This window comes from Haliaeetus leucocephalus, unplaced genomic scaffold (assembly GCF_000737465.1).
Source record: "Haliaeetus leucocephalus isolate CR32 unplaced genomic scaffold, Haliaeetus_leucocephalus-4.0 Scaffold384, whole genome shotgun sequence".
NCBI lineage: Eukaryota > Metazoa > Chordata > Aves > Accipitriformes > Accipitridae > Haliaeetus > Haliaeetus leucocephalus.
In genome coordinates, this window is record NW_010972820.1 from 8203714 (window position 1) to 8231369 (window position 27656).

The window sequence follows — 27656 nt, forward strand, 5'->3', positions numbered from 1 at the left end:
TGCAGTGATGCTGTGCTGAAGGGGCTCCACAAATTCAGCGTGGTGTCATTTCCAAAGTTCCTACAATGAAAATGCTTTAAATGCTGGGGATTGCCATTAAGAAACAATATTTTTTTATGGTGACACCCCTCCTGAACAGAAATTAGAACTGTTTTGATCTGCGTCTGCAAAGCCATGCTGTCCATTGCAACTTTTTTGTATGCAACTCCTTGGGTTTAAGCTCAGTAAGGGGAAACACCTTCCATTCTCTCGCTGACTCTGTTCATGTCCCAGTCAAGTCTGCGCTGATGTGCCTTGGGGTTTTCATGAGTTTAGCACCTTGCAAGAGCAATGCTTTAAAGTAAATTCCTACTCTTAATTAAGTTAAATCCTTTGACTGAAATTAATTGTGTTCTTGAATTTTGGGCAGCCGTGATATGAAGCGTGTGGAAGGGAGTGAAAAAGGCGGCTCTTGACAAGGTGCCTTTAGCAACCTCCCCATGATGGTGCCTGCCTCCTGGTTCCCAAATCCCATTTTAACATGGAAAAGTGTCAGCATCGCATGCAGAGCGATAAATAAAGCATCGCTTTATTTTTCAGGGGGCTTCGTATAGCAAAGGGTGCTGGGGTACGTGGCTCCTGATGGCCAGAGGAGTAGCTGGAGAGCCCAACCTTGTTCTTGTGCCGCAGCTGCATTAGTTAAAGTTATCAGCATTTTCCTCGCTCTCTGCTTCCCGTCTCCCAACACCCAGTGGAAAAAAATAAATGACAACCAGCATGCTCTACTCACAGCAAAACAAATGTTATTTATTAAAGTCCTCCTGTGGTCAGGGGACGTCTGACTGTAAAATAACTGGAGATTTTTCTGCTAACTGGAAGCGTGATGCTCTGAGACAATTTCCAGGCAGTGTATATTTTCAGCTAAGTTTTATTTACGTCAGCGTAGCGATTTGCAATATCACTGTTTGCAAAGAGTGAGGCAGCAGTTGTTTTAGACAGAATTAAATTTTTATTTATTTATTTTTTTACGAAAAACTTTTGATTAAGTCGTGATTTGGTTCCCATAGGTCCATGCATTGAAATGGTTTTCTTTTCAAAAGGGAGGGCATAAACCTCCTCGGCGGGCACGTCGCTCGCCGCCTGCCCTTGTGGCAAGGAGCAGCTGGGGCGGCGGGGAGTGAGGCGCGCGTCGTTAGGGAGGGTTTGTTTTCCCTGTGCTAATCACCTTCTCCTGTCGTAATTTGGCACAGCGCGGCGCCCAGCACGCGGGATGGAGGCAGATTGGCGTACTGCTGTCCGATCTGAGCCAGCACATTTCGGAGGATAAATCTTTGCCAGACTTAACGTTCTCCCAAGGAGCTTTAATGTCCCTCAAGGCTTTCTGCTCTTCCTAGGGGTGGGGGACAACAGGCAGAGATGCAGGCAGAGAGCTAATTACAGCGGGGGCCTTTTCTAGCCATTCCCCTACCACCAAGGGTCAGAAATACTCCTTTGAAGAGAGGATGAGGAGGGGAAGCCACAAAGCCACCCTTCAGATGCTGAGCTGACAGTTTCCCCCTAAATCTGTGGGGTTTGTTTTTTTTCCCCTTTTCCTGCAGGAGGGCATGCTTGGGTAGGGCTGAGCCTGTGTCATCCCACCGATCCTCTCCAGGGCTGTGAGGACGGTGGCCTTTGGTAGCTGGGTGCGAAGGGGTGTACCCTGCGGGACCCTGGTGCGCTCTCGCCTCCTGCTTCTGCTGAACATCTGGTGGGATTTGCAGGAGCTGCCTTAGGAATTTGCAGATGACACCAAACATTGAGCATTGAAAACATTAGGGTGTCAGGAAAGATTTCTTTTTGTGTGTGTAATTTGCTTAATGCTTTTTTTCTCCCCGCAACTTCCATAATTTAGGGAAAATAGAACAATCTGCAATACATAATATTCAGTTTTATATGGGAAAAGATGTACATTGGTACAACATGGCTGGATAGATATTGTGGGAGGAGGACTTTCCTTATGTTTTATATGTTACTTTTTCTGCATCTCCAGACCACCTTCACTACTTTATTAAATTAGATATATTTTTCTGTTTTGCAAAAACTCATGGGAAAGAGGAAGAAATTCTGAGACTTCTTTGGGTTGGGGATTTCAGAGTTCCTTGGGAAGAGCAGCACTGCAGCCTTACAGAGCTATGCAGAAAACGACTGTATGGAACCAACAGATTGGTACTTCCTAAAGATGTCCTTGCCTAGACTCAGAGATCCCTTTCACCAGAAATTCCTACATACGTCCACACAATTGGCAACTCTAATTATTCATAATTTTGGAATCACTGTATCTGTTTTTTTGTTTTCTTGCAATTGAATCTCATTGGGGACTTGAAAGCAAACAAGATGTAAAACAAGTAGCTGAAGCAAATTTGGAATTACTTCATGAGAAGGCACGGGCACCGGTCTGGATGAGTGGGCAAAAGGTGTTGCATTATTCACAGCCTCCTGTTGCAGCAACAACTGAATGCAAAGGAAGTAGTTTGTTTCATTTTGCTTTTCTTAAACAAGTAATTTTTGGCGGAGGCCCTCTATAGGGGTGTTTATCCCAAAGGAGATTCATGCTACAACATCTTGAGCAAGGTGACATAGGCTGGAAACTGATGTTCAAGTAAGCAAGCAGAGCCATAGAGAAGTGGGGCTCCCTCTGGTCAGCTGGAGACTGATAAGCTGGAGTTATTTTCATGGCTTCTTTTCAGTGGTATTAGATCTGATGCCTTTCTCTACTGTGTAGCTGCCAGACAACTTCATACAGTGAAGTTAGAACATTAAATATGTTAATACAGTATAAAATAAAGTGTAATTCTCCCAAGTGAGCATTAGCAGCATTTATGGGTCTGCAGATAGCATTTGTTTTTCTCCCATCATGTCCTAGTATCCCACTTGTTAAAATAAACAACTGCTTTTGATTTGTAGCCGTAACTTTACAGTTCAGGAGCCTGTATCTGAAATAACGAATTAGCCACTCATTACAAAACACTGAAATAAAAACAGACCAGTGTGTAACTTGGACTCGGCAGCCACCAGCTGCGCCTCATCTTGCTAATCTTTAGGCTTTTTTTTTTTTTTTTAAAAAAAAGCAGGGGCTTTTAAGAGTTAAGTTACACAACTCTCTTTTTATTTTTAAAGTGAGTGGATTCCTTGTTGCGTTGTTGAGGATGATAAATTGATACCACATGTTGCTTCCAGACAAAAAAGACTCTGTACTGCAGTAGAAGCACTTGCAGCTGGTGTCTGAGTTAATGGACGGGCTCCACAAGGTAAACATGGCTTGGAAGAGGCCGAAACACGCACAGGGAGGGGGAATTTTCTCCGTTTTAAAGGCTCAAGCATTTGCTGCTGTTGCCTGACGGGGGCTGAGTGTTGAAATAACGCGCGGTCCCAGCCTCCCCAGGAGACTCATTCAGTTGCTCCTATCAAATGAGGTATATGGCACTTTGGAAATGTCTGAGTGTCCTCTCTGGGAGCTTACTCATGTGCAGTCTTATCAAAATATCGAGAGAGACACATGTAATTAGGACATGGCAGCGGATTTAATTTTTTTTTTTTGTGAGCAAAATGTGGCTGGTTCCCTCGAGGACTATTAACTGAACAAAACGCAGTGCAGCAGATCGACATTTATAGAAGCTGAGAGCGTGGCCCCGAGTTTGGGAAAGTGCTGTTACCCCCTTGTGTTGCTGCCCTGGCTACTAGTGGGCACCCAGTGGCACCCCTTCTCCTGATGCCATCAGCCTAAGCTAAGGTAGGGTAGCAGCACCGCTTGCCTGTGGCACTGTACCACCCTCTGCTCACACCACATCTGACCTGCCTCGCGTGTTCCTCTGTCCAGGTCTTCCTCATCTCCAGGGCCGGTCATTCTTCCCCGCAGGACCGCTTCCCTGGGGGACCAGGACCCGGCTGGTCTCAATGCCGTACGGGATGCTCTTGATCTTATCTGCAGGAACCTCAAGTCTTCTGGCTCTTAGCAGAGCGCACAGCATTCTTCAAGTCCGGTATAAATAGTAACACTAATAAAGGGAGGAGCTCATCGTATTTCTTCTCTGCTCTGTTCTTGTACAGTCCATATGTTCTACCCATCGGTAGTATCTGAGCTCTTTCCAAGGTGTCTGCAGCCTGGCTAGCATCTGTCCCATCTACATATGGTCTCCAGGACAGATTGATGGAAGTTCCTTTATAGATCTTTTAAAGTTTCTCATTGCATTTTGGCATGGAAAAATGTGTTATGTTTCCATCATCATGGCCTAATCCGTCTCCCACATAAGTCAAAGACAAATCCCCATTAATTTGATCAGCAGCGGGTTCAAATGATAAACTGTATTGTCTTTGCTTCCCCACCTCCTTTGTGGTTTGTCGCCTGGTCATATATTACTAATGCACGTGGTTGTGAGCAGAGAATGTCCCGTGATATTTTCCTATATTTTAAGCAGATAGGAACATTCTTTGACAGGTCAGAAACCAGGTAGAAAATACAGTTATTTCCATCCAGATTGCAGCCTGGTAGCACAGCACAGCAGCATTTACTGATGTGAGTTGTCAGTCCTGGTGACTTCTGTAGTAAAATTGCATGTGAAAGGATAATAGGATCCAGCCCTAATTTGATTTGGCAGAGCATCCAACACAAGGAGAAACCAAGAAACTCAGATACTGTTGCTGAAGAGGTTAGCGGGGGAGGTTACGTGAAAGAAGTGGGTTTTAGGGCAGTGTTTGAACAGAGGGTGGAGATGGGGTACACAAAAATAAATTGGCCCATAATTATGCTTAAGAAAACAGTCTTCCTACAGAAGAAAAGTAAAGAAAAACAGAAGCCGGAGTATAAGTGGCATATTGCTTAATGTAAAGGAAAACAAACTGCTTGGATTTTTTATAACCACCAATTTTCAACGCAGAAGTATTATTACATTCTTTTATTACTTGTGTAATACCAACACTGAGCAAAAAGATATAAGAAGAAGAAAATTACACATGTGCACACACATGCAGGAGCCCTCATCCTGAAAGGTGGTGCTTCAGTCTCACAATTTTACCATTTAGGATTTTTCATGGTTTTAGGCCAAATGGTTTCATACTATGGCTACCACCAACAGAAATAAGCCGTTTTATGAGAATACTATAGGTGGAAAACTGTTAGGTGCTGGCACTTTGACTGAGTGTTTTTATATCTGAAGTTGTGAGTCACGCTGCGTATGCTACCTTGGGTGTTTCTTTTGTGTGTTTTCTAAGATTTTTTTCATTAGCAAGAGTCACGGTGCTGTGTACTCTTATACCCAGCATTTTTAGGTGGGGAACAGCATGGTTTGTATGGCTTTTGGAGCCTGGCTTGGTGTGGTGGTCTATCTCTGGTTGTCCTCGCCCTGCCGCTGGCTCTTTGCAAGGCGAGATCCTCATGCAGATGTTCTCACAAGTGGTTGTCCACGAAAGTCCCAGGGGGTGAATGTGAGAGCTACCTGCATTGATGCAGTACAAGCTGGAATATCAACAAAGGTTATTTTTCAAAAAAACAGCAGTTCTCCAGCCAGTTGGGCGAAACGTGAGAAAGTAAGCAGTGGCGCCTAGTTATTAGAAGTTAGAAACAGACTATTGCCAGACTCAAAATATAGTTAAAATGTCATCAGTTAACTAATAAAAAGCTCTTTCCTTCCTTAGACTGAAGAACTATTATGCTGCAACTCAATCCACCATATTTTGATGGCATGATAGTTCCTTAGAAATGGACAAGTTTATAGCTGAGGCACTGACCCAAACTTCTCTTGAGTAGGTCTGCGAAGTCTGGTCTGCTGTTTTGTGCAAATTGTTTAAAACATAACAGTTGCTATTTTGAACCGTGGTCCATATGATTTCTCTTTTCATTAAGTGATAATCACAACTGCGTCTGCTGTCTGCGTGCGAGAACTTCAGGCATGTTTTCCATTTCACAATCTGACAAAACCCACAACACTTAACAGGGGAAAAAAAAGGCATTATATACTGAAAAAAATACTTCAAAAAAAGCTGGGCTGTATTTCTTCATACATCAAATGTGTCTCCAGTTTCACTTATGTCAAACAACCATTTATCCTAAGGATGCAAATGTCGAGATTCTTGTGAATGATTTGTTGATTGATTCATTCTTTGCCCATTTAAATCTGGAATTTCTTCACTGCTTTGTAAATGAAGGACACTTACCTTGGATGGTTTGATTATGCTATAGTCCTTTTGACTTTGTGTTTTTAAAGCATGCTGGTAGAACAAATGGGATTTTATCCTCTTTATAGATATACATGGTAATTGCCAAAATTTAAGAAAAAAGAACTCATGCAACTTTTTAAACTTAATCATCTTTAACCTGGAGGAATAGCACAACTGTTTTGTCAAAGGAATATGGGATAGTTCCAGAAATCTTTTGACTTGCACATGGAGGAAAAAAACCAAAACCTGGAAGCATTCTCACTAACAAATACCACTTGCTTGTCCTCAGCAGGATGAGTGGACTGGGATTTTCATCTTGGTTATTTCGGTTTAAATCTGGAGTCATTTCACTAGGGGTATCGTGGGCTGGTTTTCTTGGCCTCTTTCTCACTCTGAGATGATTATCATCGGTTTGAGCCAACGTGGTTTTTGGACAGTAGACATTGCTGACTAGTGCAAGCAGGTAATATGCAAAAGCAGGCAGTGCATGGGCTCCCCTGAAAGTACTGTATTTTGTATCATCCTGTATGGCACAGGGTATCTGACTGTGTACAGCAGCTTTACACAACTCTCTATCTAGCAGCTTACAGGGACAGGGATATTGTCATGCACTGTGTCACATCATGTTTTGAAGGCTGTGAGGATACTATAGCAAGGGGACAGCTGGCCAGCTATTGCAGTACAGGTGTAATTCTGGTGCCTCTAATCAAGAAAGTACAGCTTAGTCATGCACAGAGTGCCTGTGGGAGAGGAGCAACAGCACTTGCAGTTTTCTCAAGAGTTATTATAACCAATACACAATACACATGCACATGAAGAATTAAAAAGACATTTGCAGAGGCTGCAATGAGTGTGACTACCCCTCCAGTCAGATTTTTGCAGTGCCTTTGCAGATTTTATTTCAAGGAACCGATGGCAAGATTGCTGGTAGTATAGAGGTTTGTCCTGAGTCAAAAGTAAGGGAGAAACGTCTAGCTCCTTGCTAGCAGGAGTAGGGCTGTGTCACACTCCTTTCCTTAGAATGCAGCTTTTGGGGGTGTAGGGATGGGCAGCAGGAATGCACCACTAGTGCAAGCACGGGGCTTGTTTTACAGCAGCATGCTCCAGCCCTCCTGTATCCACCATCCGAGAAAGCCATGGTGATGTCCAGGAGGGTCCAATGCTTTTATTCATGTTGCTCTTTTCATGTGATGTTGGTTTAATGATTAAGATTTGGATAGTAAAAGAAGTGGCGTGCTGGTCTTGACGTTTTCTTTTGTTCTTTTCCTGCAGAATTCAATCCGGCACAACTTGTCACTCCACAGTCGATTCGTCAGGGTGCAGAATGAAGGCACCGGGAAAAGCTCTTGGTGGATGATCAATCCAGATGGTGGAAAAGGTGGCAAGGCGCCCCGGAGACGTGCTGTGTCAATGGACAACAGCAACAAGTACACAAAGAGCAGAGGGCGGGCGGCTAAGAAAAAGGCAGCCCTGCAGACTGCCCAGGAGACGAGCGAGGACAGCCCTTCTCAGCTCTCCAAGTGGCCAGGGAGTCCCACCTCCCGCAGCAGCGACGAGCTGGATGCATGGACGGATTTTCGCTCCCGTACAAATTCAAATGCCAGTACGATAAGTGGCCGCTTGTCACCGATCTTGGCGAGCACCGAACTGGATGATGTTCAAGACGATGATGCTCCGCTTTCTCCCATGCTGTACAGTAGTCCATCGAGCTTGTCCCCATCAGTAAACAAACCATGTACTGTGGAGTTGCCTAGGTTGACTGATATGGCTGGGACAATGAATTTGAATGATGGACTGACAGATAACCTCATGGATGATCTCTTGGACAATATAACACTCCCTCCCTCCCAGCAGTCACCCACAGGAGGGATAATGCAGAGAAGCTCCAGTTTTCCTTATGGTTCCAAAGGTTCAGGGCTGGGTTCCCCGTCAAGTAGTTTCAACAACGCCGTGTTTGGGCCATCGTCCCTGAATTCCCTCCGCCAGTCACCCATGCAGACCATTCAGGAGAACAAGCAGGCCACCTTCTCTTCCATTTCTCATTACAACAACCAGACGCTGCAGGATCTCCTCGCCTCTGATGCACTTAGTCACAGCGATGTCATGATGACACAGTCTGACCCACTCATGTCACAAGCCAGCACAGCTGTGTCTGCCCAGAATTCCCGCAGGAATATAATGCTCCGCAACGACCCCATGATGTCGTTTGCCGCGCAGTCCAGCCAGGGCAGTCTGGTCAATCAGAGCCTGCCCCATCACCAGCACCAGTCCCACAACTCCTCTCTTAGTGGCAGCCGTGCCTTGTCCAATTCCATCAGTAACATAGGCTTGAGTGACTCAAACAGCTTGGGATCCACCAAACATCAGCAGTCACCTGTCAATCAGTCTATGCAAACACTTTCTGACCCGCTCTCAGGCTCCTCTTTGTACTCCTCTAGCGTGAACCTCCCAGTCATGGGACACGAGAAATTCCCAAGTGACTTGGACTTGGATATTTTCAATGGGAGCCTGGAGTGTGACATGGAGTCCATTATCCGCAGTGAACTCATGGATGCAGATGGGCTGGATTTTAACTTTGATTCCCTCATCTCAGCTCAGAACGTTGTCAGTCTGAATGTGGGGAACTTCACTGGTGCTAAACAGGCTTCATCACAGAGTTGGGTACCAGGCTGAAGGATCTTTGAGAACAGGGAAAATGGGCAAACAGGTCAGTGCCCCATAGATGTGGTAAAATAATTGGTTCCTTAGTTTTATTGGAGTTTGCACCAAACCCATAATAGTTAGCGCACACTAATAATATTAATTTGGCTTGCGATGGCTTGCCATGTGTTGGTATGCAGCAGGCACAACCAAGAAACATTTGGAGGTGTGGAGGGAAACGAGGCTAAGCTATAAAAGCTGTTCAGCTGCAACACTGTCAGCCCGCATCTGATGCTTTGTGTCCTTCTTAATTTAGGCATGAGAAACGTTAATGACAAATCAGGCAAACCAAGGTGGAATATTTGTGGGTTTTAGGAATCACAGAGCTCCAACTCGTCGTCTTTGAAGTCGCAACAGATGGATTCTTCTCTGAAGCCGATGCCGCATCTAGCCAAACTGTGTTACATAGGGATGGGGCAAGGGGCTTTGCAGTCACTGGAGCGATGTTACTGCAGGGGAGGAGGAAGAGTGTCTTTGCAAGATCAGTGCATGCGCTGAGGATCGGGTGGGACAGATCTGGACTGAATTAGAGTTGCACTGCTGCTGTGGTACAGCAATGCTAGAGAAGTTGTTTGGGTTTTTTTTAAATTGTATTTCTTGGCAAAGAAAATGCAGCAAATGGAGGAATTATATATTTAAATAGCAAAGGTGGGATCCTGGTCCCAGGAACATCCTGGATTTAATGTTTTAAATATGTAAAAATTGTTGGTCTCCTCCAGGACTGGGGTGCGTATCATTTTCTTTTGGACTCCACCAAGAGAATATCTGTAGGTTTGGGTTCTGACATAGGTGCTTTTCAAATTTTAGCCTCTTCAGATTAATTTTTTACAGATTGATGTGGGTTTTTCCATTGCTTCTTTTCCACAGCTGGGGGCATTTGAACTTGTAAACATTGTTTCTGTCATCCTTTTGTGATTCTGCAGGCTCCTGCCCATACCTGTGCCTGCTCACACATACATATTCACTGACTCATATGGTAGGTGCCACACAAAGTGCCCTTTCTCCTTTGTTTATTTATTAGTATAAGGGAGTAGATTTCAAAATATAGTAGGATAAAAGGTTAGCTATAAATTATTGAAAGTGTTCTATTAACTTCAGAGTAGTACGTGGAGTATCCCAGTGGTGAGGTTAAACAAGGCTTTTGTTCAGTTTGCAGCTTACTTCCAACTTTCTTGAATTTTCTAGATGAAGGATGGAAAGGAGGAGTTGATGTCGTTTGACTTTACGGTGCATAATTTGCCCCTTTCATCTTTAATTGAGTTTTCCTTCTCTGTTTCACAGTTAGATGTTCAAGGGGAAGCTTTGCGGTAGGTGAGCAGTAGTGGTGAACCTCCTGCATGTCTCCCTGTGTGTATGGAGTACCGCAGGAGACGCGTGCTGTGGTCTGCTGCCTCTGAGGGAGAACAAGACTGCACAGGAGTCCTCCCTTCAGTTGTTCTGCAAAGATGCCTCGCTCCGGTGGAGGCACTGTCTCTGTTGGTGGGAGGATTTCCTCAGGTTCTTTCACATCTTCTCGCCCAAAGCGAGAGCGTTGCAGTGGAGGGCCTGGAGACGGGCCGCGGAGGTGGGCTGTAGAGGACACCATGTCCTGCTGACCCTGCACAAGATGGCGGCTTGGTAAGCCCAGGGCCACAGCTGAATTCTGGTTTTCCTTCAGTTCCGGTGCTGGAGAATTTAAGAAAGGAAAGGGGAGGAAAAAAAAAGAATTGACTCATGAACCAGGAAGTGAAAACTTGCAGAAGGTCACGCTTGCTGACCAGTTCTGTCTTCCTCCAGGTGCATGAGCTGTTTGGATTTAAAAACCCTTTTAGCATGAGGTAAAACCAAAAGGCTGTAAGAACTTCATGGCAGTGGAACGTCCAACAGTACAATCTGCCAAATGGGGCCTAAAAACCAGGTGCTGTTGACAACTTTGCTTGACACAGGCAGACAGGGCAGCCTCCTGCTTTTGTAGCGTGGTTTCCTTCGTACGGGCAGAAGCCGCCCGTGGGCAGACCTGCCGAGGCAGCACGCCACGCCACCACCTCACCGACGCTCGCCGATGCCTCTTCGCCCTGGCCTCTGCCATTCACGGAAAGCGTAGCTGCTGTGATCTTTTTCAGGCTGCTCCCTCCGAATAGAGGAACTGACACATCTGTGTGAGCGGAGTCTCATTGCAGAGGACAGATTTATTAACGAGACAGTTCTCCTCGGCGGATTACTGTCCAGTCATCTGTGGAAGCCTCTTTCCCTCTCTCTGACAAGCGGACCGGCTGCTGCGGGGTGCCTCTGGTATCAGGTGCAAGCGCAGATGATTTCTGCTGAGCTGGTTCATCATGCACCCTTCCTCGGCTGTTAAGCAGCGCTGTTTGAGAGTTTGCCTCCCTGTGAGCATCTCGTATTTTGTTAGGGGCACCTCACATGACATCGGATGCAGTCGTCCTGAATTGCTTTCTCAGTTACTTCTCCACTTGGCTGTAGCAATAGGGACCCCTGAATTAAAATCTTCTCTCAGCAGTGTTCGTGACCCCAGTAACGAATCTTTACAGGCTTGAAGACTGGGGAATGCTTTCAGCAGAACCTCCTGGCACTTGCTCATGCTAAATCCGTTTCACGAGGGTGGCCAGGTGTGTTTTGCAGGCAGGCAGAAGCAGTTACAATGGATTATTGGCATACCTGGGAATAGTGAGTGCTGTGTTTTCTATGAAAAATAAGAGAAACGTTGGAGTCAGTTTTCGGGAAGAAAAGGAAGAAGCCAAATACATAGGTATTTAGTTTATACGTACTCTAGGTATAGAGGGGGTTTGCTTTGGAAGAAAATCAACTACAGTTTCTTCATAGGGGAAGTAAAAAACCTGTACAGGAGATGCCACTGTTGCGGGTTTAGTGGCTGTGCACGTTTGCTGCCCGTAAGCCTGTGCATGGTCCCTGGAGAGAGCCTTGCCCGGTCCCACCGCACTGGCCCTGTGCCCGTGAGGTTGGCCATGCCCAGCCTTTCAGAGGGTCCGTATTGAGGCATATAAATGAATTTGGGTTTGTTTTGTGTTGTTTCTCTTACAAGAAGGAAAGGAGAAAATTAATATGCTTTTTTCTTGCTTTACTCACTCAGCCATAATTTTCCCCTCTTAAGCTGGCTGGGGCCTCTGTTCCTCTGTCTCTGCCTGCTTCCCAAGAGCACTGGATGTGCCCTCCTGCCACTCAGATAATCATCACCTTGGTTTTTCAGCTTGTTTATCAATACAGACGGACGTCACTATTCCCTCACCCGTCTCTAGAATACCTTTTATTTTTAAATTAGTGGGTTCTCTTTCTGCCTGGGGTTCCCACAACTCTGCACTTTGCTCCCTGGTCCTTCTCAGCCAGCAAGTCCCAAGGGACTTGGCATTCACCAAAGAGTAGTCCCAAGCAGAGTGGCAGGGGAGACTATTCGGGACATTTACTGCTGCTTGGAAGGTCAGGAGCTGGTGGTCAACTACCGCTTGGGCAAACATTTCCTCCAGCATCAAAACCCATCCAAGAAGTTGTTTTTACCTCAGTTGTTTCACTGATTCAGTTTACAGCGGCACTGCGCAGGCAGCGATGCTGACAGGGCTTGGGCAGGGGCTGGAGGATGGCTCAGCGCAAGCAGGGCAGGAACTTCTTGAGCTGGTGTCACTGTCTGAAAAACTCATCTAGCTGCATCTCCTGAGAGAGACTTTGACGTGCCATTTAGCAGGATGCCTGTAACAGAGCTGTGCTGGAGTCACGTTGGCTTGTTTGAAAATTACAGGTGAAATACTTCGCAGATCAGTTAAAGTCACTCATTTTGCCCTAGCATCATATAAGTCCCAGATCATCTTACTGTAGCCATAGAGTGCACAAGCTATGCCATGTAATGTCATGTAATGTTCACACAATTTGATGATTAACATCTCTGATAAATCAAAATTCTAGGAAATGTAATGAAATGACTGTTGGTATTTCATTAGTCCATATCAGTTTGGACTACTTGCCAATTTGTTAATTCGTGTTCAACCTGTTTCTGGGTGAAATTCATACCAAAGATGAATGCATAGGTCTGAGGATGACTTACTATTCACAACAACACCATCTTAAAAGTTGAAGTAGATAGTGAAAAGATCTCCATTTGGGTGGAGTTTGGAATCGGAGAGCTCTGGGCAATATACCGCAAGGAAGATGATTTTTATTCTTTACCAGAACCTTGTTTTCTGCTCATTAAAGCTGAAATGTGGAAACAGAATTGATGGACCTCTTGCCTGAGGGTGCTGACAGCCTCAGGACCATAGTTGCACTTCCTCCTCTCTGATTTTCAAAAATGAGGTCCTAGGGCTAGAGCTGGCAGGTTTCTTACATGGAGCCAAGATGGGGCTGGCTGCCTTTAAAAAAGCTAAAGGAAATTCAGGAGCAGCAAATTCTTCTGCTCCATTTCTAACAGGTTAGTGGTTAAGGCGGTGGCGCGTTTCTAACATTTAAGTGTTGTTTCAGCCAGCCCAAGTTTTGAAAGGTGGTTTTGTGACTAGCTAAACATCACGCATGCCAAGTTTAGTCTTTGAACAAAAATACCTATGTAGAAAACGTATTTCGCTGGGAACAGGGATGCCATTAACTCCGAGGAGGGCCTGCCCCGAGCAGGCTCCTCACTCCCCAGGCAGGCACCAGCGGCACGGGAGCAAACTTGGCACTTGTGGCCACTGGGGAGGGGGAGCAGGAAAAGCCAGGCGAACCCCGCTGGGGCTGCCCCCCGTGCAGTCCCGCTGGCCACGGTGCCCCTTGAAGCCCGTTGCACACAGGGGCCAGTCCCACGCTTGCAGGGATGCTGTGGCTTTTGCTGTGTGAAGGCAGCAGGAGCTGACACACACACGCAATGAATCGCTCGCTCCTTCTGGGAGTAGGGCTTTTTGGTTTTGGTGGGTTTTTAATCTGGGTTTATGTTTTGGGGTTTTATTAACCCAGGAAAAAGATCTGTAAAAACCAGGATTGCCTCCGCAGCCTTGTGTTGTGAGCGTACAGCAGCTGAAGCCAGGACAGTGGTCTGATCTTGTGGTTTGGGTGTTCTTCTGTTGGTGTTTTATATAGATACATTTTTTAGTACCTCATGCTTTGTCATGTGATTCAGCAGCAATAATTAGGCAGAAACTTGCTGTCCCTGCAGATGCCAAGATTACAGGATGACATACTCTCACCAGATGACAGCACAAACTGATATTTTTAGAACAGCCCACATCAACTGGTCTCCCCAGTGCTTTCCTCCCTGGATCGGCAGCACGCAGGTTTTATTACAGAATGAGTCTACACAAATCGTCTTTCTCATGTGAATGAGCCGCAATGATTGTTTAGAGCTGCAGATCAGCGTTGGTCCCCAGATGTGCTGTTGCCTGATAGCTGGGATGGTTACAGGTGTTTTTTCTTTTTTCTTTCCTTCTTTTGAGCCAGACTTTTAAGTAGCTCCCCCTCCCCCAAAATGTATTTTCTTGAAGAAGTGCGTAATAAGAGATTCTTTTTAGAAACATAGCGTCATGCAGCTGAGGAAAGGTCAAGATCTTTTTTCATAGCAATTCAGTGCTCAGCCAAGGTGATGAACTGACAGCCAGAGAGGTTTAAGTCTTGTGTTGATGACAGCCAAAGAGCATGGGTACAGCGTAGGCAGCAAGAGTGCACATATTTGAGTAGTACCCTACGTAAATAGCTGGCCTTTCTCTCCTGGCCTGGGGAGGGAGGATGAAGGAAGGATGCTCAAACAAACCCCCCCGGGCTGCCAGTGCCACTGGTGGAGAGTCTCCTGCAGGATGCTCCCATCAGCGCTATCCCTGATCGAGTCCTACACGGTGCATAGGGACACTGACCCCATTAAATCGGGTACCAGCGGCTGGGTGGTGGGAACGCTCAGCTCTGGTCCACTCTACGGGCGCTATTTAATCAGCTTTTCCACTCAGATTACCGCACAGGGTGGCAGTTGTTGGAGTCTGGCAGAGCGAACATCTGCTGAGCGGTAATCGGACAGAGACGCAGCTCAGCTAACGGAGGCCGCTGTGTAGCTGTGGTTGTCTGCCGTTACTCCAGGAAAAAAGCCACTTTTCCCAGATGATGCCATGGAGAATGGCTTGTGTTTATGCACTTTTACAGCTGAGCTGAATATCTTGCCCATTGTTTTTCCCTTATACAGCCTGCTTCTCCTGGCTTTCATAGGTAATTTGTTTTTGTACAAATGCAGAGAAAATCTGGGTTTGAGGAAGGACCTTCCCTCTCTTGTCTTTTCTACCACTTGTAAGTCATCATAGAGGATGTCCTGCCTTATATCAACACGGTGGCAATCTTTCTGTGTGACCTGTGTAAGCACTATTGGCCTGTCATTTTCAACTTGCTGCAGAGGAAAATGTGAAGACTCCATAGCAGGGAGGATGTTTTTAAAATAGGCTTGGTACCTGGCAGAGAAAAAGAAACTCTCTATAAGGACATTCAGAATAAAGAGTACCTAGCACATTTCCATAGCACTATAAACCCATAATTCAGGATATTTCCAGCCACGCAGGTACCTTTTACTCTAAAAAGTGTCTCTTGTTCTTCAGATTCAAAAGTGCAAGCAAAGTCCTTCTCTGGTCTTGCACAGGTGCAGTAGTTATCCATCCTTTTCTGATCCACAGTAGAGGTCTCCTTCCCAGTGCTCCTGAATGCCTAAAGAAAGCACTGTTATTCCTGCCGGTGTACTTTACCCCTAACAGAAGATGTATTTTGCAAGCATTTTTGGCCTTCTTCCTCTAGTCTAGCAGCATCCTGCCTAAAAGGTGCTGTGTTGAACACCCAGGCTGATGTCTTTCAATTAATGGCAGTGTCACCCATAACTGGCAGGATTTCCACCCCACTCCTCAGGCCCCTGAACAAAAGGCAGGGGATAAAATTTACCATAAGTTTGTCAAGTAAGAAGCCTGGAGACCTTGTGGAGAGATGATGTCCTGTATCTAAGCTCTCCTCTGTTGCCCGGGGCAGAGGATTGAACCCAGCCAGATGTAATGGTTCTCAACAGCAATTGGGTATCAGCAGTGCTGGTGCTGGAAAGCCAGCATAACTGCACACTCACATGCCTGTAGGTGTAAAAACAAGTGTGTCAGCATATGGTCTTCTTGTATGGGCAACAACACAGTGCACAGTGATGCATGTAGTGGAGTTTGCATGCGCCTGCTTCTCTTTGCAAGCAAATGCAAAATTTCCTGTGAATTTGGTTGTTCAGTATCAGGTCCTGATACATTAGGAAAATCCTGATCTACTTTTCCTTTTAAGTGTGTGAGCATGGGTGGACCAATTTCTCACTGGGTGTCTCCTTTTCATCTGTAAAATGGGTGGAAGGGACCTTATCCACCTTTGAGGATAAAATGAACTGTCCAGAGAAGTGGTTGATTCTCCCTTGCTGGAAATATTCCAGACTTGGCTTGACAGGGCCCTGAATAACCTAACCTGAGGCCCTGCCTTCAACAGAAGGTTTGACCAGATGATGCCGAGTCCCATCCAGCCTGGACTTTTCTATGATTCTGTAGACAAGTGGGATATCAGAATAATATGTGTATCGATAGTCGTGGTACCTCACTACAGTTCTGGGCAAGCCTTTCGTCCCAGGGAGATGACACGGGGTGATAGAATGATGTGCTGTCTTTAGTTACATTTACTTCCAAAATACTTGGTCGTCTGCTATGGTTTGCAATGTTTCTTGGAGTGTAAGAGCAGTAACGGAAGGAAAAGAGTCACTTTCATGCTTTACGTGCCTGAGCAAGTACCAGCACAGCAACTTTTTAGCTCCCATAAGTCTTAGTTCTGTGCTGGAGTTCTTCCTCTTTCCATCCTTCTCCCACACTCTCTGCCCCCGATTCTGAGCTGGAAAGATCTATTTTTATGAGTAGAACTAAAAGAGAAAAAGTGAAGTTGCAACGTGCCTGAAAGTTCAGGAAAGAAGGCACATTAAGTTACCAGCTCTTTTTTTTTCCCCTTGGGATTCGCACCCTGACCTCAGCATTGTCTCTCAGCACAGAGCCATCCTAGTGCAGCTAAGCCTTTAGGGTGTCACTGTGGCATACCTGCCATGGCATCGGGATTCCTAATTTTTATTCTGCTTGAACAAAAAATCTCATGCTGCAGTGTTGTCATTATAGAAGAATTGGCCACAGTAGTTATCTTCCTTACTTGTTTCTAAACAAATACTGTGTATTCTTCAGTCCTGAGCTGTGAAACCTCAGGCAGAATATTAACTTGTAACCACACATAATCAAGTCTTGCTTTTTGAGCTTACCCCCATTTTGGAGTAGAAGCTGTACTGCTGGTGGCGATGACAAATCAAGGGGCTGAGGCACCAGAACAAATGCACATCTGTCACTAAAGGACGCAAGTTTTCTTCAAAACATTTGCATCCCAAGTCTCTGGACAGTAAAAGTAGTTATTGGGATTTCCTGTCCCCGGGGAGTCGTTACGGAGTGGTACCCAGGGAAAACATTTGTTTTACAGATAAGTGGTGATATTTTTCAAGATGTGATCCACTCAACAAGCCTTCCAGCCAAATCAGGAGGTCCTTGATAGTCTGCCATACAGAGGAGCTGTGTGTTGGTAGTGCACTTTCTCATACCGTAATTAGGTAAAGGAGCACATAACTTTTTTTTAACAGAAAACTGTATGTGCTGATTGTTATGTTAGCTTACTGATAAACTTACCACCGACACACGTTATCTGTGCTCGCTCTGGGGAGCATCGATGCATCACCTTTCTATTCTGAAGAAATTTCCAGTGGTGTGTAATTGGCATCATTGGGAATCAAAGGGAGAAAGCAACAGGTGGCAGATGATCCTTCAGAGCTGTTCTGATGGTGCACTAGCTGGCTTGGGAGACAGCCATCCGGTTAAGTGGTGGTACGATATGAGACAGAAGTGAGGAAATGTTGTTGCTGGAGGGAAATCGCAAGCAACAGCTCAGCCACAGAGTAAAGCAAGGGTAGAATTGTAACTGGTCAGTAGCCAGGTAGAGGATGAGAGGGCAGAGAAAAGGACAGAAGAAAGGGGCATCTCATCTGCCACATAATTGCTTGCAAGCTGAAGAATTAGAAAATACAGAAATCCTTGCTTTTTGGTTTACACTCTTCCACCAAATAGGATAAACAGATTTAGCATCTAGGGTTCAAAATGTCTGTGGGACGTGACAAAGCAGGAGTTCGTCCTCACCCCTCGTTTAATGCTTTTTCTGTTTCTGTTTTAAAGTCATTATTTTCACCAACCACATGCATATATGCTTGCATAAGTTATAGCTTGATATAGCACTGTAGATTCTTCTAACGTCCAGCAGATGTATCTTGTTCCAGCCTTCTGTACCCAGGGGGTCAAAACAGCCATGGTGGAATTGCCTCTACTTTCAGTGCATGTGTGCATGTGTATGTGACAGAGCCCAGGTACCAATGCAGTTGTGAAGACTGCACTCCAAAAGAAAGCCTTCGCTTTCTTCAGAAGAAAGTCTTAAGAAGTCTAAGAAACTTTGGGAGAAAGTCTAAAATTCCTCCTTCCTTTCCACTCCCCGATGATTGAAAATGGGCTTCAGGTTTGACAGAGGAGCTTTTCAAGGGAGAACTGAATTTTCCAGGGAGTGGCTTAAGGAGCACAGCCAGGTGATGTTTTCTAGTAGTGCCCTTTTTGGAAGTTCCCCCCAGCCTAAGAAACAAGAAACCATGCCACACATAAGAGGGGCTTCTATGCCTTTGCTGTGGCAAGTTAGTGAATGCTGCTCTAACCCACTAGCCCTGCTAGACTGCACCTTTCTTGTAGGCGTCCTTGACCTCTGTTCTACATATTTTTTCATCACTCCCTGTGCTCATATTTCTGCTGCTCTTATCCCCTAAAACAGGTCCCAAAAATTAAAGGCCAGGAAAAAGGATAAAGGGGCGACTGGAGTATTTTACCTGGAGAGCTGCATGTTGCCCTTAGAGGACAGCATTGTCCTGGCTCACCAGAGGAGAAACCCCATCTGCCTCTGCAAATTCAGGGTGATGCTCCAGAGGACAAGCTTTTCCCACAGCCGTTGGGAATGGGAGAAAACCCTGTGTTGGCTCAGGATGCAGCTGGAGATATTTGGATTTGGGGGCAGGGAGAGGGGAACACTGGGGAGTTGTGGTTCAAGACCACTGATAAATGGAGATGTAACTGGAGTGCTTGCTTCCCCACCTGATACAGTTTTCATTGCTATGAAGCAGCAGGCTGCTAACTCAGGGCTAACAGAGGCTTTTTGTGGTGAGACAGAAAGTGAGAGTGTGTGGTTCTATTACAAACTTTAATGGGGTAATTTGAAGGCAGGCAGGTTAAGACTTTGATCTACTTCTTTTCATTTTTTAATCCATTTGCAAAGTCCATGTAAACAGCTGTGAAAATGGAGCGTGGTTTGGTTCTGCTATGAGCAGATTTCACCTCAGCATTGCGTCTGTCTCCTAAACATTGGCACTGTCTGAAGGACGGGTGTCCTCACGAAAAAATGTCGGGCAGTGCCACTACCACAAATGATGCTCATCATCATCCATCCTCCAGTTTTTTCTCTTACCACTTTGTTTCATAGTATAATATTTTACATACATTTTTAATTTAAACGTTAAACTACTCTGGTACTTCATCAGGAGTTCTGTGCTTGTTTACTTTTAATTAATAGCTCCATTCAAAGTCAGCAAGACTTCTCACACATGCTGAAGTTAAGCCCATGCTCAGAATAACTGGCAGCTGCATGAGAGTGAGCTGGCTTGCTGGGCTGCGGCACGTGGGACCCAAGCCTTGCCTTCGGATGAGGTTGTGCTTTGGGAAGTCACCCATTTCCAGCCCCCCCTGGTGCAGAGGCTTTAAGGAGAAGTAGAGAAAAGGGCATGCACTCATTTGAGCTGCATACAAGCCACTAGCCAGGTTTTACTGGGGGCTCCCAGGGCTGTCTGGGTATCTTCTGCTGACCTTGTTATGGCCATCAGGACACACTCACCAAATGGAGTCCTTGCCACGCAGTCACATTAACGAACGGCTAGCGTTAATTTGCCCTTTGAAAATGAAGGAATCAATATGTTGATCCAGTCGGAAATCCCTTTATTCACAAAACAGTCTACCCCAAACCCCTCCACATAATTAAGGCTAAAGCCAAATTTTGTTTGGGTGAAACGCACAATCTGTCTGCTCCCTAAGCTGTGCTGAATGAAGTTCTCCCCTAATGGCACAGGGAGCAGCTGTCATGCTGTTGCTCTAATAACCATGAGACAAAATGATTAAATTTCCATCAATCATTTAGCATTATCAGAATAGGTCATTTTAATAAAATGTTATCATAGGATCAGTGCCTGGCACCTTAGAAAGGAGAGGGGCAGTGATGGAGAGTCATCTCGTGACGGCCTTTGAGTCATCCCCCTTGCAGGAGATGCTCGTCCAAATTAATCCAGCAGTCCCACTAAAGCCACCATTTTTCATGAGGGTGCCTGATACCAGGATCTTCTGAGAGTAAGGACATTCCTGTAATCACCTCAAATGGCTTTTTGGTTTCAGCAAGTGTCCCCTTGTTCTTGCACTGTATAGAAAAATCACCGACCATTCATCTTGAGGAAAATCCTCAATGGGTTGTAAGAAGTGTGGGGAACTAAGCCCTGCTTTCAGAAGCCATTTCAAAGCCAGAAGTTACGTGCCCAGCAATGCGGATGGCTGCCAAGTGGGCTTTCTGTAAAAGGATTTCATGGGAATGTTTAAATGTACATACTTCCCAAAACCCTACTTGGTGCCTGTCTGTATTTTTAAGCCACAGAGTACCTTTAAAAACCTGGCCCCTTGGCCCCCTTAGTTGAAATGTTCATCTGTTTTCAGTGTTCTACCTACATACCATGTCCATTTGTACTCATCTCCATGCTGCATCCAAGGCATCTTTCCAGCATCTGTCCCTCTGCAGAGAAGTTTCATGGCTACAGAATAAGCTGGACCCTAACCCTGTTTTTAAAGCCGGGTGGACCCTGTCTGTTGACAGTGTGTCGTACAAGCAGGAAAACAGAGAACTCCAAAGTCCAACCCAAAATTCGTGGCTCCTTACTGCTTCTCTTGAGCAGCCTCCTTTGACTGTCCTTCAAGGGTGGTGGTCGATGTCAGACGCTGATGGAAGATTTGTCCAGCCTTTTGGTGATGCTGAGAAAGGGTGATCATGGAAAATGGAGAAAAGATGGATGATCCTTCTGTGCTTCACCTGGAAATAACCCTTAACAAATAGATGATGCACTGGATTTCTGTAAATCCAACTCGGCCATTGTTTTTCTTTGGAGAGAGGGTTTTTGCTTTCCTGCTTGGGAGCCAGCAAAGAAGCGCGCTCAAACCTTGGGAAGGGGGAAACATTTTCAGGCAGGGTCACAGTGCAACTTATTCCTTGCTGTAAGTTTGAAGTTTCTGGGTGCAAACAAATCAAAATTACTTGTCAGAGTAAGCTGTTGTTGGGTTTGGAGGTTTGCTTGGTTGCCTTTTTTGTTGTGGTTTTTTCCTACGTGCAGCAGTCTCACTGTCTTGTCTTCTTTTTCTTCTTCCTCTCCAGGCCCTCAAACTGACACGAGATGTAGAGAGAGAACCCTTTGCCAAATCTGCTGTCAGCAAGTGGACAGTGATACTGTTTACAGCTTACGACCTTTGTGAACCCTGCATTATTTTCCTAACGAAGCAGACTGTTAATAGGCCCCTTACCGGAGTGAAGATCCTCCTTTTTTTTTTTTTTCCTCTTTTTTTTTTTCTCTTTTTTTGGGGGGGGAATTGAACTAATTCTGAAGTATGCAAAATCTTCCTTTTCTGGGATGGCCAAGCACTTGCTGTGGAGACAATGTTCAGCACCATCCTGTTAAGAACGCACTGTGTAGCCTTTACAGTAGTTACTTGTCAATGAGTATGTGGTGTTTCAATATATTAATGGTTTATGGGATGTTTTAAGTTGGCTTTCTTTTTTGGAGGTTTTCCCTGTCTGCGCACCCTCCCCCTACAACCTCCAGGTTGATTTCCTTAGATTTTTGACCATTTTTGCTTTCTCTCCCTGGGAAATCTGAAGTACTGTGCACGTGCCAGGAAATGATCATAACCCAACACTGCTCAGACGTCAGGGTTTTCTGAGTATACAGCGTTTGTTACACCGATCAACCGGCTGAATTCCAGAGAGAGGTGATGTGTGTGGTCTGTTTGTTTGTTGGGTTGGTTTGTTTCTTTCTTTCTTACTCTTTCCTTAAATTTAATGGTACACCCCCCGTTTTCCATAAGCGTCAAACCAGGGTTGATTGCAAAACAAGGGAAGCCGGCGAGTTTGCCTCTTGGCTCGTGAGGATGGACTGACAGCGGGTGCCGTTGCCCGCACGTGCACTGAGGCAGGAGCCCGTTTGCTCCCCACCAGAGCAGGCTCCCCTCCTGCCTTATGGTAGCTGCAGCAAGCAGGTGAGGAGTTATAAGCGGAGCTGCCAGACAAGTTGAACATAGCCAGTTGTAAAGATGTGTTTGAAAAAGCGAAAATTAAGGGAAATACGTCACTTCGCAGAAGAGCTAAATGTAGAGGCTGGGCATCGGCAGGTGACTTGCAGTGGCAACGCCGGGAGTTGAGGCACAGGTCGTTGCAGGGTGTGTTACTGCATCAGTGATCCTTTTTTTGTTGTTGTTTTGGACATATCCTCGATTATTTTTTCCTTCTCATTGTGTATAACCTGTTGTGGCAGAAGAAGCAGGAGAGGGAACGGCAAGGCGACAGTATCATACAAATGGCTTTTCATAGGAGCATAGATTGTAACAGGATAAATGACACTGAAAGACAAGGCAGTTTTATATATTTTGCTTCTAAGATTTTCTTTTGTAAAATGAATAATAATTAATAATAATAATGAATAAAAGGTATGGTGCTGTATAGGTCCTCTCTATAATCTGGAAAGTTTGATTACTTTTTATTAGTATTTTGGGGAGGGAGGGATACAAAAAAAGAGGGGAAGACAACAATGGTACATAGGAACTCGGTATGAAGAGGTTCTGAATAGGACAGTGTATACATAATTCTCCAAAGCGATATATGAAGTTTTTTTCTTTGCATAAAAGCATTATGCATATAAATATATAAATATATTTTATTATGTACAGAAACGGATCATTATGCATGGATGTTAGGAAAACAAACTAGCATTTTAACCCAAAGTCTCAGTGCATGAGTTCCCACCAACCCGTGTCCCATGCAATGTGGAGTGACTCCCTCTCCCCAGTGCCACCGCACATGCACAGTCATGCGCGCGTGCGCACACACACACACACACAGAGACACACACAAGCATTCGTGGGCCCTTCCTCGCTCCTTACTTTCCAGGTCCCTGAGGTGACATTGGTGAAACAACAGCTCCTAGTGTGATGGAAGTTTTGTTTTTGTATCGTAGCCCCCACGCTGTTCTCTCGTAAAGATGCATCTCTGGGTTTCTCCCCGCAGTTAGGACCGTGTAGACTCTGTGCAGTTGTGGTTATCGTAGCCCTGTAGCGTATCAACTCTTCCAAGCAGCCAAGGGTTTATCATTTGCCTTTTAAAAAAACTTCTCTTTTCTTTTTACACCGAGATGGTCTATTTGTCAGCGTGGGGAGTAGTTTGTTACATTTATCGGAGTTAGCCGATGCTCATTGCCCATCTCTGTCAGCAGCCAGCCACCCAGGACGCTCGCGTGGGGCAGTGGTCACCTGGGCTAGAGGTCCCTTTGCTTATCGCAGTCCAGCTGCAGGCACCTTTTACCAAAATTGCTTGAGAGCTTGATCACCAGCCTCCTCCGAGCGCGTAGCATTCGCTCTCAGCTTCCCAGTACACCCCACAACGCGAGCGTAAGCTGAAGGACTTCCCTCCGGTGCTCCTCTCCCCGAGGCTCCTCTGCGGCTGCTGCCCTGCGGCGGGGCTTGTCCCCCTGCCCGCGGTGTCGGCTGCCGGCAGAGCCCGCTCGGTGCCTCCCCGTGCCGGGGCGCAGCGTTTGGCCCCTGCCCGAGTGAGCCTCTGGTGAGACCCAGGGTGCCTGCCCGAAGACCACCGACCAGGTCACAGACAGCACCGGTAAGGCCTGACTTGACGGTATGGCCAAGGTGACCGAAATCCATCCTTTTTTTTTTTATTTTTTCTTGGTACGGCTGCAGTTCTTGTGAAAGGCAAGGGAAGGCGCATTAGCTTAAAACAAATGGGGGCAACTTCTGCTCTGCTCCGGCAGCCTAGCCCCACTGAGTTCAACAGAGCTAGCTCCTGCTGGCAGAAATGAGGGAGAACGCTGTGGTCTGCTCGGTTCAGAAAATGGAGAAAAAACACTTGATTTAGAGACAGCCCGTCAATGGCAGAGAAGGGTTTTTTGGTTTTTTACATAAAAGCATTAGCAGCTGAAAGGCTTAACTGCCTCTCGGCAATGTCAAGGAAAGCATTTCCATTGGCGTGGCTGGGACACCTTGGGCCCCTGCTTTGGAGAACATCCTAGCACTCGCTGGAAAGGGGTGGACTTGGCCAACCTCTTCGGTTTGGTTTGGTTTCTGTTGCTCGTTTTTGGGGCCAGAATTTTCAAACGGAGGTGCCTGGTGTCAGGCACTGGACGTCGGGGGCTCCTGCTCGTCACAGGGGGCGAGTTCCTCTGCCCTCGTGGCTTCTCGAAGGAGGGAGAGGTGCCAGGTCCCCCCAGGCCCAGGGGAAGGACACCACCCTCTGCACCTGCTGAGGTGCCCAGCAAATCCCCTCCTCTCCAGAGGTGCTACATAAATCTTGCTGAATTCAAAGGGCCGCTTATTTAGGTGTCAAAATACAGACTTGAATGGCTAATTTGGGGAACCTACCTTTTGAAAATTTGGCCTTTGAGTCTTTGAGCATGTTTATGCCTAGAATTTTTCCTTCTGAAACCATGTAAAACAGATGATTGTCCAGAACAATTCCATAGTTATCGTTTAAACACTTGGTCTAAACAAAAGGTCTAAAAAGGTGACATTTATGCAGTTCCTAGTCACAGGTTTGGGGCTTGATTTAATGATTTTTGTAAAATGATTTTCTCTTGAGAATAATTGGGTAGTTGACCACTGCTTAACTCCAGAAATTTTTGTGCCACCGCTTCAAAAAGTTACCTTTTAGGTCATGTTTTTCTCTAAAATTATGTCATTGCTTGGCAATCGGTGTCCTGTAAGTGTTTTCTAGTACACAATATACCTTAGGAATTGCCAACAGATGTGAAGGGGGACCAGATACATTTCGTTACTATGGGTTGGAAAAAATGGATTGTACATTTGGCTTCACATGTTTAACTTTTTTTTAAAAAAAGTTGCATGATTGGAAAAAATATGTATACAGTATCTGTAAAACTGTTTTATCTGTTTTTGTTTCAAGCCATGTAAATTGGAAGAATATTAAATCCACAGCCTTATCGCGCATGGCCGTCTTTACATACCGAAGAGCTGAACAGTTTATACTTTTCATTTGGGCTATCTTGTACTTTCATTTGAAAGCAGACACTCTCATGTTGCAGTCTTACTGAGGATTTTATATTTAAAAAAAAGAAAAAAGATGCTGCCCTGGAGGAATATACTACCTTACTACACAGAGGTTGGAAGGAAGTTTGTTTTGGAGCAAAACCTGCCCCTTTCCAAACAAAGTAGAGACGCAGTGCTTACTCCACTTGGTGTTAGTAGATATTGCCTTGTGTATTCCATTTTAAATTGTAATCTAGTTTGTAAAAGAGATGGTGACGCATGTAAATAAAGCATAATGGATCTCTACATTGCACATTTGCCTTCGCTCTGTTCTGTTGTGTTGTGGACAGACATCTAAATGCAGGACCTGGAGAAGGGGTGACTTCTGAGCAGTGGGTGAAACCGGCTGGTGGGTGGGTTGGGGTTGGGGCTGGGGCGGGGGCCTGATCCTGCATCCACTGGAGTCTGTAAATGCGTTATTTATGTGGCCCTCTGCCTTTCAGCCCTTCAGCCAAGCCAGCGTAATTTTGGCAGTCAAATAACCCCCAATGGGATCATTTACTGCTGCTAAAAATCACAACGTTCACTTTATTGGGGGGGAGCGGGAGGGTTGTCCCCTGGGATGGCAGCTGCACCCTGCAGCTGCAGCCCAGCTCACCCATCCTGGGAGACAACCAGCCCAACTGCAAGTCGGTCAGGAGAAAAGTACACCCCCCCCCAGCCGCCGTGGGCTTGGCTGGGTTTCAAACTGCCTCTGAAAATGCCTGGAGTACTTGAAACCACCCGTTCGGGATTTGGGATAAGAAAACCAGCAGCCTGACTCAGCAGAAAGTTACACCAAGGGCTCTGGCCACGGCACAGGAGAGCGTGCTCAGAAACGTGAGACATGTCGACAAAAAACACTTCTCCCACCCTGACGGGAAGCCACAGATGTATATGGGTTTTTGGAATCATTTTTCAAGAGCAAATGGTATTTTCAAGAAAGAGGAGCCTTTTTGTGCAGCAGGGAGGGGTTTCCCATGACTCCCGGGGGGCGACGACCGCTGTGTCGTCCACGCAAAGCCCATGGGGGCGTTGCGCTGAAGTACTGCAGTATAAAGAGCAGCTTAGGGATATCCCTTGTTCAATAGAGCAAGAGCTGTTCAGGCTTTGTCCTAACTAAAGATAGCCTGAAATATTACAAGATCCAGTCAGAAAATAGCCTTTGACCAGGATGAAGCGTGCGTTAGCCTTCCCAGAGTGAGAGCACGCTTGTCCTGCAGCAATTACAGCTTCTCGGAAATGGAGCAGTTTTGCTTGATTTTTCTGAAGGCTCCTCCGACAGTTGCTCTGGCGGGGAAGGACCCGTGTCCTCCGCCTCGCTGGCATCGCCCCACTGGTATTTAGGACAAACGATGACAGCGTTTGGCCCGGCGAGGTGCCAGGTGGAAGGGCCTCAGCTTTGACCTGAATTTAAGCAGGGGCAGCAGCAGCGATGACGGCCTGATCAAATCCTGCGCGAGTTTTGTGCTGAACCTACTTGGTGGTGTTGTGCAATGCCTTAGCTGTGACCTTCAGTTTACCCGGCCTGGGAATAGATCATTCTTATCTTTCAGAATACTTTCAAAATAAGTCCAAACATTTTAAACTTCTCCAAGTTGTCCCAGAAGACAAAAGGCTTTTCGAGCTGCTGCCGAGACTGGTGAGGCAACCGAGAGCTATTTTGGGAGCTCCCCACCGCATATGCTGAGTTGCGAGTTTGACCAGACCAGGGAAAACAGTATTTTACAGCTCTTGTTTGGCTACTGCTGCCAAGGAAGTTAGGGGTGCTTTCAAGAAGATTGAGATAAGCAAATCTGGGAGGCTACTTCTTTTTCTGGTGGAGTCATCGTGACGGGTATCTCCCCATTCAAAAGGAGGGCTTCTTGGGTGAAGTGGAGCCCAAGCCAGATGGAGTAGATACCGCTCTCGCTGGTGCACAGATTCATCCCACTGCCAGTGACTTCAGCAGTGTCTCATCGCTTCTCTGTTTGTCCGACCCAGCCCACAGAGCTTTTTTCCCACTGGCTCTGCCTGTGGAATTTTTTCAAATGAAGGTACTTTTATCATGTAAACACAAAACATAGGAAATTCCATTAGAACAAAAAAAAATTTAAGCTTTTTTTTTTTTTTTCATTTACTGCTGTTTAAATCTTTAGGAAACTTTGGAATTGTCTGACAAAATGCAGAAACTTCGGTTTGGATTTTTTATTTTTGCACTTGGGTTTTCTTTTCATACTGATGACACCAGTAGTTTTGCATGTGCCACAACATTTACTTATTAGAACAAAGTGTCTCCTGCTTTTATTGTTTGATGCTTTGATGACATACCAAGGAACTGATTTAATCTAG

The 27656-nt window shown here is 45.8% G+C and overlaps 1 protein-coding gene across 1 annotated transcript in view; it reads left to right on the forward strand.

The window, feature by feature from the left end:
• Positions 1–22259, forward strand: part of FOXO3 (forkhead box O3) — a 97411-nt gene extending 75152 nt beyond the window's left edge. The window contains exons 3-4 of the mRNA XM_010573454.1: positions 7444–8878; positions 21400–22259. Of these exons, the coding sequence (XP_010571756.1) occupies positions 7444–8844 (1401 nt within the window). The 3' untranslated portion in view covers positions 8845–8878; positions 21400–22259. The remainder of the gene's footprint in view (positions 1–7443; positions 8879–21399) is intronic.
• Positions 22260–27656: the final 5397 nt, after the last annotated feature.